At 34.5% G+C, this 17,918-nt stretch overlaps 1 protein-coding gene across 2 annotated transcripts in view; it reads left to right on the forward strand.

Moving 5' to 3' along the window:
• The window catches only part of IL1RAPL1 (interleukin 1 receptor accessory protein like 1), a 1,374,783-nt gene that overhangs the window by 809,819 nt on the left and 547,046 nt on the right, over nucleotides 1-17,918 (forward strand). For both annotated transcript variants that reach the window (XM_035712241.2, XM_025439149.3), the window contains one exon: nucleotides 646-799. In XM_035712241.2, the coding sequence (XP_035568134.1) occupies nucleotides 646-799 (154 nt within the window). The remainder of the gene's footprint in view (nucleotides 1-645; nucleotides 800-17,918) is intronic.

Raw genomic sequence — 17,918 nt, forward strand, 5'->3', positions numbered from 1 at the left:
TATTTTATGCTATCAGTATCAAGATGGTTAATTTCACAGTCATCAAATGTGTAGTATTTGCTTCTAAAAATGATGTTAGGAGTAATCTGTTTTTTTTTTTTTTTGTTAGGAGTAATCTTAACAAGTATCCCTTATATCTTTTAAATCAATATATATCTGATTTAGAGACACTAATCTTAGAAGTTAATAAAATGGCTCTTGCTAGGGGCAGCTGGGTGACTCAGTCATTTAAGCATCTGACTCTTGATTTTGGCTCGGGACATGGTCTCAAAGTCATAAGAGTCATGAGATCAAGTCCCCTGTGGAGCCCCATGTGGGGCTTAGGACTCTTTCTCTCCCTCTCCCTCTGCCCCTCCCCTGCACATGCACCTACAGGCACGTGCGTGTGTGTGTGCTATCTCACTCCAAAAAAAAAAAAAAAAAAAAAAAAAAGGTTACTCTTGCTAAAAAAAAAAAAATACTCTTCACATTGAGGTAGCTGACTCCCAGGAGATGTGAGAAGGTATGAAAATTTTTAGAATTAATCCTAAACTCTTTAGCGCTTTAAAATACAACTTTAGAAGCTTTTGGTTTCATTATTTAAAATACTTTTCTCTGCTTTTCAATTATTGTACTTACTACAGACATTCTGTGTTTCTCATGCAGGAATGTAGGACAAAAACATGGAGGCCAAGTATCGTATTCAAAAGAGATACACTGCTTATAAGAGAAGTCAGAGAAGATGATATTGGAAATTACACCTGTGAATTAAAATATGGAGGCTTTGTTGTGAGAAGAACTACTGAATTAACTGTTACAGGTAATCATAGTCTCCAATATTTCATTTGCAAGTAATGAAACTACCATTTTAAGTTGACTTTTTGTGCTGCATATTGATTTTTTCCAATCTATGCAATGAAAGAAGTACTTAACCAAATGCTGAGTGGATTCCTATAAGGTAAAATTTATTCCTCCTTGCTTTTAAATCATCCTGTGCTGAAATGCATTTGAAAGGTTAAAGAAAATATGCTTAGGGAATTACAGAAATGTTAGCTGTTGAAAGTACTTGAAATAATGAGTTTACAGTTTCAGAAAATTATGCTTGTATTTTGTAATGGTATCATTTTTGGAAACACTTTCTAAGGTGTTGAAATAGAATATATGAAATCTACCTCTGTCTTCCTGTCTTGCTTCAAATTAGAAAATTTGCTATTTTTCTGATTTATCACTCTGTGAATCTGACATATATGTTCTCATGAATTTGAAAATAACATAATTGCAGGTACAATAATTGAATAATTGTATGAGGTGCAGTGAATGGTGTCATTCCTGTCTCTGGTTGCTAAGGTAGAAGGGCATTTGAGCAAGATTGAGAACTCCATCTATAATAATGAATCTACAGATCACTAGTCACATGACCTTATTGGAATCACCACAGCCTTCACAATATCAATTTATTCATGTATAAAATGGCAGTGATAAAATTTGCCCTTGTATAGTTCATTGGATTTTTGCAAGGATCTATTGAGGTAACATAAGTTGAATGAAATCAGTTTGTATAACAGAATTATATCTAGATGTGCATTTTGGTCATTGTATGTCAGGTAACATACCTCTTTTTACTTTATAGTTTGCATCTCTAAAAGTGGTTCCAAGAGAACAAAAAAGGGGGAGAAACAAGAGCAATATTAGGGAGTTAGACATTGTTCTTATCTTACTGAGAGAGATTCTTCTTGATGACTTTTTGCATGATCCTATTTATGAAACATATACAAATAAGTTGACAAAGGATATCTTATACGTTAAAGAGATTTTCATTTGTTCATTGATTCACTTAATATAGTTTTCCTGTTTATGAAGGGTTTTGTGCTAGTCACCTTTGTCTTATAAAAATTGTCTTTACTTTCAAACTTTGAAATTATGATATATTTAGACATAAATATTACAATTCAATTTCAGGAAATCCGCTTGATGAATAGTAGTTATTCTGGTCTAAAGAAAATTTGGTTAAATTAAAAAGGTAGTCTTTGGTAATGCCTTTGATAAATATTAGACCCAGTAAATAACTGCCACTTGCAATATATGATATACTTAAACAGTAAACATGTATTCAGTCTTGTATTATGTACATATGGTATGCATATGTGTGATGTATAAGTAGTTTGGTTTTCAATTTTGCTGTGTTTAATAGGTCTCTATATAGAGAATTACAATGAACACTTTATCACTCTACCTCCTTATCTGTTTAATGGAACAGTGAAAAATATAACTGTTTATACCTGGGTTTTCTTTGCAATAAATATTGAGGTTTTTTAATTATTTATTTTTTGCTTTTAATTTATACTGAAGTAGATTTTCCAAGAGTAGATATAGAGACAAGGGAATTTAAAAATATAATAAAAAATATCTATCTGTAAAGACTATAGATTATACTTCTAGCCTTTATTCTTTGGAATATAGAGAGCTAATCCTTAGTAAGCACATCTTTTCTTTTCCTAGAAACATTAGGATACTAAACCACTATCTAGTAAGAGGTAATGAAAAAAATCTCACAGACTAGAAACTGGCTCCCAGATGGAGAAATGACTTAAATGAGGCTATTTTATATGACCAATAATAGAATTATTTTCCTCTAAATGCTACCCAGGGCTGCTATTTTTGTAACTTCATTTCTCCAAAAATATCTTTTATTTACTTGAAAAGAAGGAATAATTATTCTGTATTATCCAAGAGGAAGTAGATGAAAGTTTTAATGAAAATTTTCATTCAACTGATTATCCTGAATACCTCTAATTTAAGGAGCCTTACCTATGACATTGATTTGGGCATATAAATTATAAAGCGAAGTTTGCTTATATACAAAATTTTGGGTGAATTGGAGAGCTGCATGACCAATAATTAAAAATGGCATATATTCAAATACATTTTAGGTATTAACAAGTCTATTGGCAAGATATGTTTTTTTCATAATTGTGCTTTAGTGTAACACTAAATTTGGCCTGTGGTCAAATTAAACAACGTGTCTTAGAATCCAAATTATATCTCTTACTGTAGCAGCAAAGGTGGGAAGTTCTCTGGATGATAATGAACCAGTATTGTGTATCTTGATTTTCTGCATATCATAATCATACTGTATTTAATATAAATATTATGCAAAGTATGATATTATTATTTTAGTGGATGTGCATTAGCCAATGGTAAGCATTTTGAAGTGTGTTAGAACGTGTTTCTTTAAAATAAGAAATAATTCTATATGTGAAGAGAAAAGAACATTTCTAGATAAAGAAAGTGGCTAAATGTGCAGGCAATGTTGTGAGCTTTGATGGGAGATCTTTCACTTATTTTTTTTCTTTTCTTTTTAATTATTTATTTATTTATGATAGTCACAGAGAGAAAGAGAGGCAGAACACAGGCAGAGGGAGAAGCAGGCTCCATGCACTGGGAGCCCGATGTGGGACTCGATCCCGGGCCTCCGGGATCGCGCCCCGGGCCAAAGGCAGGCGCCAAACCGCTGCGCCACCCAGGGATCCCGATCTTTCACTTATTAAAAGTGTATGTGTCTACTCAAGTAAAATAGTGGTTCAGGAAAACAGACCATGGGGCATCCAGGTGGCTCAGTCACTTAAGCGTGTCCCTTTGGTCACGATCTCAGGGTCTCTCAAGATTGAGCCCCACTTTGGGCTCCCTGTTCAAGGAAGAGTCTGCTTCTCCCTCTCCTTCTGCCTCCCCCCACCCCCCTCCTGCTCATGCGCACACTCTCTCTCCATCTCTCTCTCAAATAAATAAATTAAATATTTTCAAAAAATGAAATAAATAAATAAAAGGAAAAAATACCACAATGAAAAAAATAATAAACCTGTTCATCACTGTTAGTATACTTTCAACATTGTTATTTTTTTTTTTTTTATGTAAGGTGTTTTGGCATCTGTAGCCTCCACTCTCTTCTCTAAGCCTCAGCCACACTGAAATTTTTACTGTTCTCCAAAAATCCTCCCTCTGAGCCCTTATTCATGGGGTGCTCCCCCCGGAATACTTTTTCTTGCACATTGTCACAGGACTGATTCTTACTCTTCCTTCAACGCACAGCTAATATGTTCCCTTTGTCTTGAGGCATGTAGTTCTTCATGCCTCTGTAGCACTTTTAGAATCTCTGTTGCAGCACCTACCACATTGCCTTGTCACTGTCGATGCTCCCGTTCTTCCACGAAAACACGAGCTACTTATAGTCAAAGGAATGTCTTCTTTTTTTTATAGGTAAGAGTCTTTTTTTTAATATTTACTTTATTTATTTATTTATTTATCTATTTATCTATTTATTTATTTATTTTTTCACTTCACTTGTTTTTTATTTATTTTTTTTAAATTTATTTTTTATTGGTGTTCAATTTACCAACATACAGAATAACCCCCAGTGCCCGTCACCCATTCACTCCCACCCCCCGCCCTCCTCCCCTTCCACCACCCCTAGTTCGTTTCCCAGAGTTAGCAGTCTTTACGTTCTGTCTCCCTTTCTGATATTTCCCACACATTTCTTCTCCCTTCCCTTATATTCCATTTCACTATTATTTATATGTCTTCTTTTTTAATAAGCGTTTTATTTTAGACCACTTTTACATTTATAGAAAACTTATAAAGACAGTAGAGAGAGATCCCATATACCCCACATCCAGTTTCCCCTGTTATTAATACCTAACATTAGTATGGCACATTTATTACCATTAATGAATCAATATCAATACATTATCAACTATAGTCCATATTACATATTTTATTCAGATTTCCTTAGTTTTATGCTTAATGGTCCTCTTTTTGGTTTTAGGATCCCATCCAGGATAGCACATTACATTTAATTGTTATGTCTCTTTAGGTTCCTTTTGGCTGTGTCTGTTACTGACTTCCCTCGTTTCTGATGATCTTGACGATTTCAAGGAGTACTGCACATGGAGTTTGTAGAATGTCCTTCAGCTGTGATTTGTTGGATATTTTTCTCATGATTATACTTAGATCATATGTTCTTAGAAAATCACAGAGGTCAAATCACAACTTAGCATTCTATCAGCGTGACTTCCCACTACTGCTATTGACCTTTAATCACCTGTGGTAGTGTTTGTCAGGTTTTGCTACTGCAACGTTACTTGTTGCCCCTCTTTTCCACGCTACAGTCTTTGTAAGGAAGTCACAATCTACAGTTCACATTTAAGGAGTGAAGAGTTATGTCCTCCCCTCTTTGAAGGCTAAGTATTTAAATATTTTGAATTTTTCTCTATTTCCACATTTATCTACTTATTCAATTATCTATCTATCTTAGTATGGACTCCTGTGTATTTATTATATAGTTTGGTTTATAATCCAACATCACATTATTTTGTTTCTCAAATTGTTGTAGCTTTGACCCTTAGAAGCTCTTTTAGTTGACTCCTTTGTCCCTCTGATATACCGTGTGTGTGTGTGTGTGTGTGTGTGTGTGTGTGTGTGAACACTTACTTATTCTTAGACCCCACAAGATGTTCCAGGACTATCTTGGGTATTTCCTGCTCAAGCCCTAGAATTAGCTATTTTTTCCAAAGAGCCATTGTTCCTTTCATTAGAGAATAGTGCTAGAAACTAAGGTCTGGGCATAGGAAGTTCTCATTGCTACTGGACTATAGTTGCTTCTAAGACCTTTCAGTTGACAGAACAAGGAAATTTATATGTTCTAATCCAGGTATTTGCACCTCCATAAATACTGCTAAATGTAACCATCTGTATCTGTATTAAACTAAACATAAATTCATACTTGAGATATCTCTGGCTCTAATCCATTACCACGGAGATCATTCTAGCCACTTCCCCTTGCTTATCTATGACCTCCCTGTCTAGTAGTGAAAAACCTGCTTCCCACCATCTTTTATTCATTTACTTAATTTTTCACTTCCAGTATAGATGTATGAGATCAGAATTGTTGGCCTTTACTCCTGTGAGAAGCAACTTTATCAAATAGATAAATGCTTATGTACAATTTATTTTGCCTTTAGTCTCCCAGACTCTATTCACTTTCATATTTACTTAGCACTTTTCCCCCCACCTGACTTCAGTGAGGCCATGTCATACATTTGTAATATAGTTTGGTTGTTTTATCACATTCTGCATTCCATCCTCCTAAATGATGTCTTTAAAAATTTGTATACATTAAAGTTTATGGGGGAAGAGAAATAATTTTCCCTCTACCCTTCTCAGTTTTTGTCTGAGACTCCCTGTAATAAAAGATTAACAAGAGAAAAACAAATAGAAATGTATTACCATGACTACCTCATATATACATGGAAGATACCCAGAGAAATTGAATACCCCCTTGAGAAGGCCCAAACCACTCCCTTAAATACCATCTTCAATTAAAGACAAAAGATTGGACAGGGAGCACTTATGGGAGGTTACCAGGAAAAGCATGGTTAACAAGGGTAAGTCTAAGTCCATGCTTTCCTTCTCCAATGACAAGAGTTGCTGGATATTTCAGAGTCATCGTTCTCTACTTGGTACAGAGAGACACCTTTACAGATGGATATTTCCCCTATAAATGTAAACTTCCCTTACAAAAAGGTAACTCCTACTTTGTTTTCACAGTTTCTCCTATGAGTGCAATTTCTCAAAATAATCCTCAAAGAGACATATTTTGAGGTAGCATATCCTGGTATACCATTTATTCCCACCTTTGAAACTTCCCAAGGAAGCTTCACAGCAGAAGCTGAGTTAGGAGATTGCTCTATTCCTCAATGAGCCAGTACTAGTCTGAGAATAGGGTAGTTCAGTTAAAGAGTTGTGTCTGGTTTTAGGAGATAGCGGTGCAGGTGAACTCTCAGAGTTAGGTCTGTTTGGTGTACGCAATTAGGTATTTAATAAGAGACATTTCTCTGGAAACACAAGAAAAACAAAGGTTAATGTTTTGAACATATTAGAAACTTAATTTGTGAGTTCTGAGGGCAGAAAATTGAGAATATTTTTAGATGTTGGACTCAGAGAATCTTTTTGGGTTTTGTAGTAAAAAACAGCTATCAAAATTTACCATTTAGCCATATTTAAGTGTACATTTTAGTGGGATTAAGTACATTCACATTTTTGTGTAACCATCACCACTACCTATCTCTAGAACTTTTTCATGTTTCCAAAATGAAACTCTGTACCCATTAAACAGTAACTCTCCATTTTTTCCTTCCCCCAAACCCTGGCAACCATCACTATCTTCTGTAACTATGAATCTGACCTTTCTAGGTACTTCATATAAGTGGCATCATGTAATATTTGTCCTTGCTTATGTGACTTATTTCACTTGGCATAATTAATACCATTCAGGGTTCACCAATGAGAGCTCATTTGTTTCTATCACTCACTGATTTTTCATTGTATGGCCATACCATGGTTTTTCCATTCATCTATTGAATGGTGCATCTTAGGTGCTTCCAGGTTTTGGAGATTATGAATAAAGCCTATTATATAATTTTCATGCAGTTTTTTTGTGAACATACACTTTCATATTAGTTTAGCAAATACCTAGGAATGTAATTCCTGGAATATATGGAAAGATTATATATTTAGCTTTGTAAGGAGCTGCTAAACTGTCTTCTGAAGTGGCCGTACCATTTTGCATTTCTATTAGCAATGAATTAAGAATTCTGGTTGCTCAACATTTTTCTACCAACTTACACTCTGCTGTTTGGATTTTACCATTCCAGTGGATCTGTAGTGAAACTCATCATTGTTTTAATTGCCAATTCCCTAATAATAAATTATTATTTTTTTATGTTATTAAATTTTTAATAAATTTATTTTTTATTGGTGTTCAATTTGCCAACATACAGAATAACACCCAGTGCTCATCCCATCAAGTGCCCCCCTCAGTGCCCGTCACCCATTCACCCCCACCCCCCGCCCTCCTCCCCTTCCACCACCCCTAGTTCGTTTCCCAGAGTTAGGAGTCTTTATGTTCTGTCTCTCTTTCTGGTATTTCCCACACATTATTTTGAACATATTTTATATGGTTATTTGCCTTTTATGTATTTTATTTGTTCTAGTGTCCAGATATTTTAACCATTTTTAGTTGGGATGTTTGCTCTTCATGTTCTGTTTTAAGAATTTTTTTGTAAGTTTTCGATATAAGTATTTTGTTAGGTATATGTCTTGCAAATATTTTCTCCCAGTCTGTAGCTTGTCTTGATTTCCTTAACAATGACTTTCACAGGGACACCTGGGTAGCTCATCGGTTGAGCATCTGACTTCCACTCAGGTGTGATCCAGGGGTCCTGGGATTGAGTCCCACATCAGGCTCCCTGCAGGGAACCTGCTTCTCCCTCTGCCTATGTCTCTACCTCTCTCTCTGTGTCTCTCATGAATAAATAAATAAAATCTTTTTAAAAAATGACTTTCACAGATCAGAGGTTTAGATTTTCATTTCAGAGTGTCCTTCTTTTCTTATATATTGACTTAATCTATATTTCTTCTAAACACTACTTTATTGCATCCCACAAATTTTCATAAGTTGCCCTTTCACTAGTACAAAACAATTCTTAATTTCTGTTAAGAAATCTTCCTTGACCCATGTGTTATTTAGAAATGTATTACTTTTTAAACATCTGGTGATATTCTCAGCGATTTTTGTTATAGATTTCTAGTTTATTTCTTTTTTTAAAGATTTTATTTATTTATTCATAAGAGAGACAGAGAGAGAGAGAGAGAGACAGAGACAGAGACAGAGAGACAGAAGGAGAAGCAGGCTCCATGCAGGGAGCCCGATGTGGGACTTGATCCCGGGGCTCCAGGATCACACCCTGGACCAAAGGCAGGTGCTAAACCACTGAGCCACCCAGGGATCCCCATGATTTCTAGTTTATTTCCATTGTGGTCTGAGTATATGTTTTATTTTATTTCTATTTTTAAAATTTTGTTACAGTATATTTTATGATGCAGCATATGATTTTTTTGATGAGTGTCCCATGAGATCTTGAGAAGAGTACATATTTTGCTTTTGTTGCATTGAATATTCTATAAATATCAATTAAATAAAGTTTACTTATAGTGTTGTTAAGTCAACTATATCTTTAATGGTTTTCTGCTTACCTGTTATTTCAATTACTCCCCAACAAGGGTAATGAATTTGTCTCTTTATCCTTTTGATTCTAAAAATTGGTGCCTTACAGTTATGATTCTCTGTTCTTGTTACATATGTGTTTACGGCTGTCATGTCTTCTTAGAAAATTTTTCTGTCAGTTATTATGTAATGACCCTCTATATGAATGACTGTTTCCCCACTCTGAAGTTGGCTTTGTCTGAAATGGATATACATCGCTTTCTTTTGGGTACTGTTTGAATAGTTTATCTTTCTTCATTTCTTCAATTGCAGCCTATCTGGTTCTTTTTTCTATGATTTTATTTATTTATTCATGAGAGATACAGAGAGAAAGAGAGGCAGAGACACAGACAGAGGGAGAAGCAGATTCCATGGAGGGAGCCTGACCTGGGACTCGATCCCTGGTCTCCAGGATCATGTCTTGGGCTGAAGGCGGCGCTAAACCGCTGAGCCACCTGGGCTGCCCAGTCTAGTTCTTTATATTTAAAATAGGTCTCTTATAGACGACATACAGTTGGATCTTGATTTTTATTTTCCATTTTGACATTCTCTTTGTTTTAACTGGTGTCTTTGGACCATTTATATTTAAGATGATTATTGAAATTGTTGGGTTAATATATATCATTGTCAGTTTTCAATTCATAGAATTTATTCTGTTTCTTTTCCCCTATCTTTTCTGCTTTTTCTAGTTTTAACTGAACATTTTGTATGGTTGCATTTTATCTTTAGTTAGAGCACTGGATGCTGGATATGAGTGATGAATAACTAAATTCTACTCTTGAAACTAATATTATACTATATGTTAACTACATGGAATTTAAATAGAAACTTGAAATTTAAAGAAGCAGAAAAAACATAAATGAATCACCAGACTATACAAGGTTTTAAAAGCACTTCAGTTGACCCTATGTAAGGAAAATTATATTGTGCTGACTTTAAAATAAGATCATTTGAATTACTGTGAATAAATATCAGCTATTATAGCTCATTAGGATTATTACAGATTAATTAGAGAATAATGAATATACAAAGAATTTTAAGCAAAATAGTTACATTTTAAATTATTTCATGCATAAGCTGAAAACCCTGAAATAATTACTTATATAACAAGTTTATGATTAAGACTAACATAACATTTAGCTGAGTTATTTACAATAGAATACATTTCTACAATACATACTCAATTTAGCTTTTGTTTATTCAACATTTCAAAAAAGACTTATTAATCTTCTTCTACTATGTGCTAAATAATGCAGAATTACTGATAAAACCAAGTAAACAAGATTAAGTCCTACCTCAAATAAGTTAGAAGCCACTGGAAAAAAACCCAGTGAATGAATTAATGAATTAATGAATCCCAATAGCCAAGTAAGCACAAAAGAAACAATGCCAGAAGCAATCTGACCTCTAGGGAAGAAGGGATTGTCCTGATATAGGAGGAAAGCACTGAAGGCTAACTAGAGGAGATGGGGTTTTGAGCCATACCTTGAAAGACAGGTAGAATCTGAACAAGCAGAGAACTGGTAGGTTTGCAAAGCAGACAGAAAAAAAATATAGGAAGAAGCATTTGGATAGGAAAGTGTGAAGTGTATAGCTTAGAAGTTTCCTTCTGAGGTCTTCATGATTTGACAATAACTATCTCTTTTATTCAGATGACTCTGCATTAGCAAAATTTGCCTGTGTTACTTAGCATAAGGCTAGCTGCTATAAAAAATAAACCTTATGATTTCAGTGGTTTAACTTAGAGGATGGTGGTCATTTCTCACTCATGAAAGCATGCAATGAGAGTCCTTTTGGTCTGCAATCAGCTTTCCCCCATGATGTGATTTAGATACCACAGCTCTTTCCCTCCCCTGGGGCTTTGGCATTCTCTGCCTCTAAGCAATTACTGGGGGAAAGAACTGGAGAAAGAATACTCATTTCTTCACTACTTTCCCTCAGAAGTGACAGTTCCTCCTTTCCTTTGCATTCACTGGTGAGAACTAGTCATGTGGCTCTATCTAGAAGCAATAGGGCCTAGGAGATAAACAGTTGACCCTTGAACAACACAAGTTTGAGCTGCGTGTCTACTTACACCCAAATTTTTTACAGTAACGTATTTATAAATACATTTTTTCTTCCTTATGATTTATTAATATTTTTCTCAAGCTTAATATACTATAAGAATATGACATATAATACATATAACATACAAAATATGTACTAATTGGCAGTTTATGTTACTGGTAAGTTTTTTGGTCAACAGTAGGCTGTTAGCAGTTAAATTTCTGGGGAATCAAAAGTTACATGCAAATTTTTGACTGTTAAAGGAGATCAACCTACTGAATGGAAGAAGATATTTTCAAATGATATATCTGATAAGAACTTAATATTCAAAATATATAAAGAGGGCAGCCCTGGTGGCCCAGCAGTTTAGCGCTGCCTTCAGCCCAGGGCATGATCCTGGAGACCAGGGATTAAGTCCCACGTCGGGTTCCCTGCAAAGAGCCTGCTTCTCCTTCTGCCTGTGTCTCTGCCTCTCTGTCTCTCTGTGTCTCTCATGAATAAATAAATAAAATCTTAATATATATCTTATATGTAATATATAATATATATAATATATATTATAAAGATTTACACCACTTAATATATATATATTATATATATATATATAAAGATTCACACCACTCAATACCAAAAATAAAAATAATCCAATTAAAAATGGGCAGAAGATCTGAATAGACATTTTTCCAAAGAAGACATAAAGATAGCCAAAAGATACACGATAAGATGCTCAACATCACCAGTTTATAGGAAATGCAAATCAAAACCACAATGGGATATCACCTCACACCTGTCAGAATGGCTAAAAAAATAATACTAATACGCAAAAAAAACCGACAACAAAACAAGTAAGTGTTGGTGAGAATGGGGAAAAAAATGAAACCTCACACACATTAATTGGTGCAGTCACTGTTCAAAACAGTATGGAGGTTAACAATCTTAAAACATTAAGAATAGAATTGCCATATGATCCAGCAATTCCACTATTGGATATTTACCTAAATAAAACAAAAATACTAAGTCAACACTAATTCAAAAAGGTATATGCACCCCTATGATTATTGCAGCATTATTTACAATATCCAAGATATGGAAGCAGCCCAAGTGTCCATCAATAGATGAATGGATAAAAAAGATGTAGTATAAATACACAATGAAATAGTACTCATCCATAAACAGAATTAAATCTTGCTGTTTGCAACAATGTCGATGGTCCTACAGGGTATAATGCTAAATGAAATCAGTGAGAGAAAGACAAATATCATATGATTTAACGGATGTGGAAGTTAAGAAACGAAACAAACAGAAAACAGATGAACAACAACAACAACAACAACAACAACAAAACAGACTCATAGAGAACCAACTGCTGGTTGCCAGCAGGGAGGTGGATGGAGGGATGAATAAAACAGATAAAGAGGATTAAGAGCACACATTGTGATGAACAGTGAGTAATACATAGAAGTGTTGAATCACTATATTGTATACCTGAAACTAATATAATACTGTAGGGTAATCATTTTAAAAAGAAAAAGAAAACAGTAAAAAGGGAATTCTTGATTCCAGGCTTTTTTTTTTTTTTTTTTTTTTTTACCAAATAAATACAATTTAAAAACTCACAAACATTACAGGCAAATTTGTGACTATGCAGGAGGGTAGCACCCCTAATGCCTGCATTGTGCGAGATCAAAACCAAATTCTCAGTTTAAATTTGACTTTATCAATGACCAGAAATTATTTGAATAAGAATGTCATTATAGAGGTTTCTAAATTAAACAAACAAAAAACATGTAAATGTTAGGGTTCTTATGAATTAGAAATGTAGGGTCCAAGTTGAACTTCTGAGGGAGGAAAATTTTGCCAAACAAATTTGTATTTTGGAATTTAACTGTATTTCACATGTAAAAATGGTCTCTCTGGCTTTTATTTTATCTCTCTGGAAAATCACATTTTCTTAACATCTTTGTTACCCTTGTAGCATTTGGCCTTTTGTAATATATTTTTTAAAGATCTTATTTATTTATTCATGAGAGACACAGAGAAAGAGAGAGGCAGAGACACAGGCAGAGGGAGAAACAGGCTCCATGCAGGGAGCCTGACATGGGACTCCATCCCGGGTCTCCAGGATCACAACCTGGGCTGAAGTCGACGCTAAACCGCTGAGCCACCCAGGCTGCCCACATTTGGCCTTTTGTACACCTCACATTCTACTCTATACCTTATTCCTGAATAATCTCATTCACTGTTATAGGTTCAAGTGTCCTCTCTGGGCAGATTAATCTCAAATTCTTTTTTTTAAATTTTTTATTGAAGCTCAATTTGCCAACATACAGTATAACACCCAGTGCCCACGCCATCAAATGTCCTCCTCAGTGCTTGTCACCCAGTCACCCTATCTCCCTACCTGCCTCTCCTTCCACAACCCCTTGTTTGTTTCCCAGAGTTAGGAGTCTCTCATGTTTTGTCACCCTCTCTAATTGTTCCCACTCATTTTCCCTCTTTTCCCCTATAACCCCTTTCACTATTTCTTATATTCCCCATATGAGTGAAACCATATAATGATTGTCCTTCTCCAATTGACATACTTCAGTCAGCTAAATACCTACCAATTCTATCCCAGCAATTGCACTACTGGGTATTTACCCCAGAGATACAGATGCAGTGAAACACCAGGACACCTGCACCCCAATGTTTATAGCAGCAATATCCATAATAGCCAAACTGTGGAAGGAGCCTTGATATCCATCGACAGACGAATGGATAAAGAAGATGTGGTATATAATCTCAAATTCTTAACATCTTCCAGGCCCATATTTCCAATTATCTCTTAAAATCCCCCAATAGACAAGGCCAACATTACCAAACCATAACTGCCACTTCCTGGGCACACAGTCTAGTAGCCTACCCAAAATCCATTCCACAAGTGCCACTTCCTAGCCATCCTTGCTATCCTGATACTGTTTACCCTACTCCAGGTCCTCATGTGCTTCATAGGGAGGCTGAGGGCCTTTTACATCATGGGTTGGAATCTTGAATGGTCAAAGCATCCTGATGGTGATCTTGGCCTTCTTTCTAGAGATTGGTTTACTCATAGGCAATTTTAAACAGTGGGATGGTGGTTGGAAGTCTGTTCTGGGAGCTTCTGGGGAAGCTTTCTGTGCTCTTTTTTTTTTTTTTTTTTTTTTTTTTTTTAGGGAATACAATATGGACCAATTCTTTTTCTGTTTGTAAACACGGGGGTCTTCACGTGATGCCATTTGGAAAGCCAGCCTAAGAGGTCAAGTCATTTGCTCAAAACAGCATAAAGACCAAAATAAAAAATGTCCTTGATAATGTCATTGCTCCAGCTGAATTACCCAACCTGGGCCTTATCTACTTCTGGAATTCTTGTTAAAAAAATATAGTATGTGTCTTTGTTACTTGAGTCATTAGTCACTTGGACTAAGACAAACAAACAAAAAACAACTAATACACTCTTCAAACGGGCTCATCCTTGAAAATTCAAATGTCCCAAACAAAAACTGGGCCTCCACTCCGTGACCACTGACATGTAACTAATCACCTCATTATTTTGTCATGGCACCTATGTATATCTCAAATCTGTTACCTCTTCATCAATCTCACTGTCTTTGTTTCAGCATCTCCTCTGCCATCAAAAACAGTGCTACTTTAAGTATTTGGGGTAAAGAACCTTTTTACTCTGTTATTTGAAATCTCTACTTTGAATAGCAGCCATATAGAAGTATCTATAACTTCTTAACTTCATTTAAAATAATAAATGCAGATCGTACAACTACAGAACATGCTCATTTATACGTCATAAGTAGCTTGCATAAGTATACAAGTGTTGTTCTGAGCATGATTCTATTTCTTACAAAATGTTTATCAAATGATTTTGTTGAACAAAAAAAGTTCATGGAAAGGCAAATCAACACTAATGAGCTTATTTAACTCATAGAGGAATTAGATTAATATAAAAGGATATAATTATATACCCCAAATGGAAAACATCATAAAAACTATTTCATTATGTTTTACTAAGCTTTTTTGCTTTAATCTAATTTTAGCAAAGGCATAGCCAACCAGTAAATAGTAAATAGCTTACTACCTCTTTGCTGCCCCCATAACATATTGCTTTCACATTAATGGATATTTTTCACATCTCTGCTACTTCACTCCCTTCCTTCATGTTTGGTGTTGACAAGTGCTATTGTTTTCATTATTCTGAAAGGGTTATATCATTAACTAGATAAATAGCACCATAGCAACAATATCTAAGTAGACACATTCTTTTTGCAGGTTATATTTTTAATCGGAGACTCAAAAGTTGATGCATAGAAGAAACATGACATGTTCGTGACATTCAGAAGCCACGAATTCCCTAAAAAGTTTAAAATGCATTTTTACTTTTTTTTTTAAAAAAGGACATATGTTTCAGTGTCATTCTTTCATCCTTAATTTGACAGAGCAAACCTCAATCTTAAAAAAAGCTCAGCATGTGCTTTTGATCATAAGTGAGATATTGAAAACCAAACATTTTAAATAAATATTAGAAACCACAAGAATTAGAGATAGCCGCATTTATATTCATGTTTAGAGTATGTGTCAAGATTTAAGGAATAAAGCAAATGTGTCCTTCAAAAGATGGCAGTGTGGAAACAACATAATCATCTAATGGAACATTAACAGTAAGTGCTCATTAAAAGTTCCAAAATTTTCTGCTGATACTACAACATAGCAGTGACTACAGATAGTACTTCTATATTTAAAATAATACCCCTTAAGTGTTAATTTGTATTTTTTTACTTCCCTGATAAACACATTGTACTGTATCATTTGAAACAAAGTCTATGATATTCATAATGAATCTTTGATGCTGTTTATATTCCAAGAAGTCCTGGTTGATATATTGGAGTAGAACCCTATGCTAAACCCAACAGATGATTAAGAAATATATAGTAAGATCTTCTAGTTAAGGCACAGAGTAAGCTATTGCTTTATATCTTACATAGAATTCATAAAAATGTCTTTAATTTGCATATTCATGTTGAACTGTCCATTTATAATTCATCGGATTTTTTAGGTCTTCCAGATGGAACAGCAGATGCTAACATAATGACTAAAAGCTTTGGTCAAGCATTTTAAGAAATGAAAACATTCATTCCTCTTATGCAAAAGCCATATATCTTGACATGAATAAAACCAACTCTATTTCCATGCAGTTTTTTCATAGGTAGTTTTTAAAAATTCTTCTAAATATGTATTATACAATGTCTGAATCAACTGCAAGTTACTTCACAAGAGTTACCTCTTGATTTTATCAAGAAAGAGACTTCAAAATTACAGGAAAGACAAGTTAAAACCCTGGAATACTGTATACCTAGTGGACCTGTTCATAGTGCAAAAATAATAAAAGCTCTTTCAAACAGTTAAAACCTTTGAAAATAAACATTCATCATTCAAAATCTTATTATGTAATCATTAGATTGTCATATCAAATCATAATATTTTGATTTTCTCAACCACTTCCTGTTTTTTAAACCATAAAATATCTTTGAAAGATATGAGTTCTAAAATAATTAGCATAATGAAAAATCACTGGAGTCTCAGTGGCCTTCCTCCAGCTTGTGTATGCCAAGACATACCTCAGAGGGGGGAATCCATAATTTTTAAAAATAATTCCTTTATTTAAATTAAGCTTTTATTTTTTTTAAGATTTTGTTTAAATTCATGTCAGTTAACATATACTATTATTAGTTTCAGGGATAGAATTTAGCGATTCATCACTTGCCTATGACACTCAGTGCCCATCACAAGTGCCCTCCCAAATGCCCATCACCCAGTTACCCCATCCCCCCACCCACCTCCCCTCTGGCAACTCTCAGTTTGTTCCCTAGAGTTGAGAGTTGAAAAGCCTTCAAAGAAGATAACACCAACAATCTCTCCCTGTATGGAGCAATGAGTTTTCCAGGAACCATTGTCAAATGCTAAACTCAGAGAGCTATAAATGTGATATTCTCACTTGACCAGAAAAGAAGATGAGATGCTGAGAAAGTAAACATTCTGCCATGTACACAGTAAACAATTTAAAAAACTACCTAAATCATGAAACTTTTACTTAATGTATTTTTAGTGCAGTAACTTCTAGTTGCTCATCCATTATTCTGAATTTTCCCAATTCTCAACATCTGATTATATCATAGTTTTCTAATCCAAGTAATATTAATATTCTCAGTCCCTTGAACCTTTCCTATTCTCCCTGTCTCTAATCATTAGTGTGGTTTCTTCCACAGTCTCCACAGTGTGGTTACTGTCCTTAATTTGGTGTCTAGGAAAGAAGAAATATAAACTTGGGACTTCATTAAGAATAATACACAATGTAAGTATGATAGGAAATTGGCCTATAGTTTTAATTTTTTCCTAAGTTCTGTACACATTAAGCTGACAGAGTTCAGTTTATTAACAAAAACACCCATAGTGAAGCAGCAGCATGATCATACTGCTTTGCAATAATTCAATTGTAGATACTATGTATTACTGTTCATTTAAAAAAATAAGATAATAGGAATTTATTTAAACTAATATTAGGATGATATAATATCGTTAAGTCTAGTAGGAACCTACTGCTTAGACAAATCAACTTGATTTTATTTATACCAATAAATTTCTTGCTCCACACCTACATAGATATCATCACACTAAAGCATCTAATTAATTTACTGAGCCATTATGAAATTTATCTCACTGAATATCACCTAAGTTTTAGTATGGACATTACATACTAAGTTTAGTCTATTTA

Source organism: Canis lupus, chromosome X (genome assembly GCF_003254725.2).
Source record: "Canis lupus dingo isolate Sandy chromosome X, ASM325472v2, whole genome shotgun sequence".
In the NCBI taxonomy this organism is placed as follows: Eukaryota; Metazoa; Chordata; class Mammalia; order Carnivora; family Canidae; genus Canis; species Canis lupus.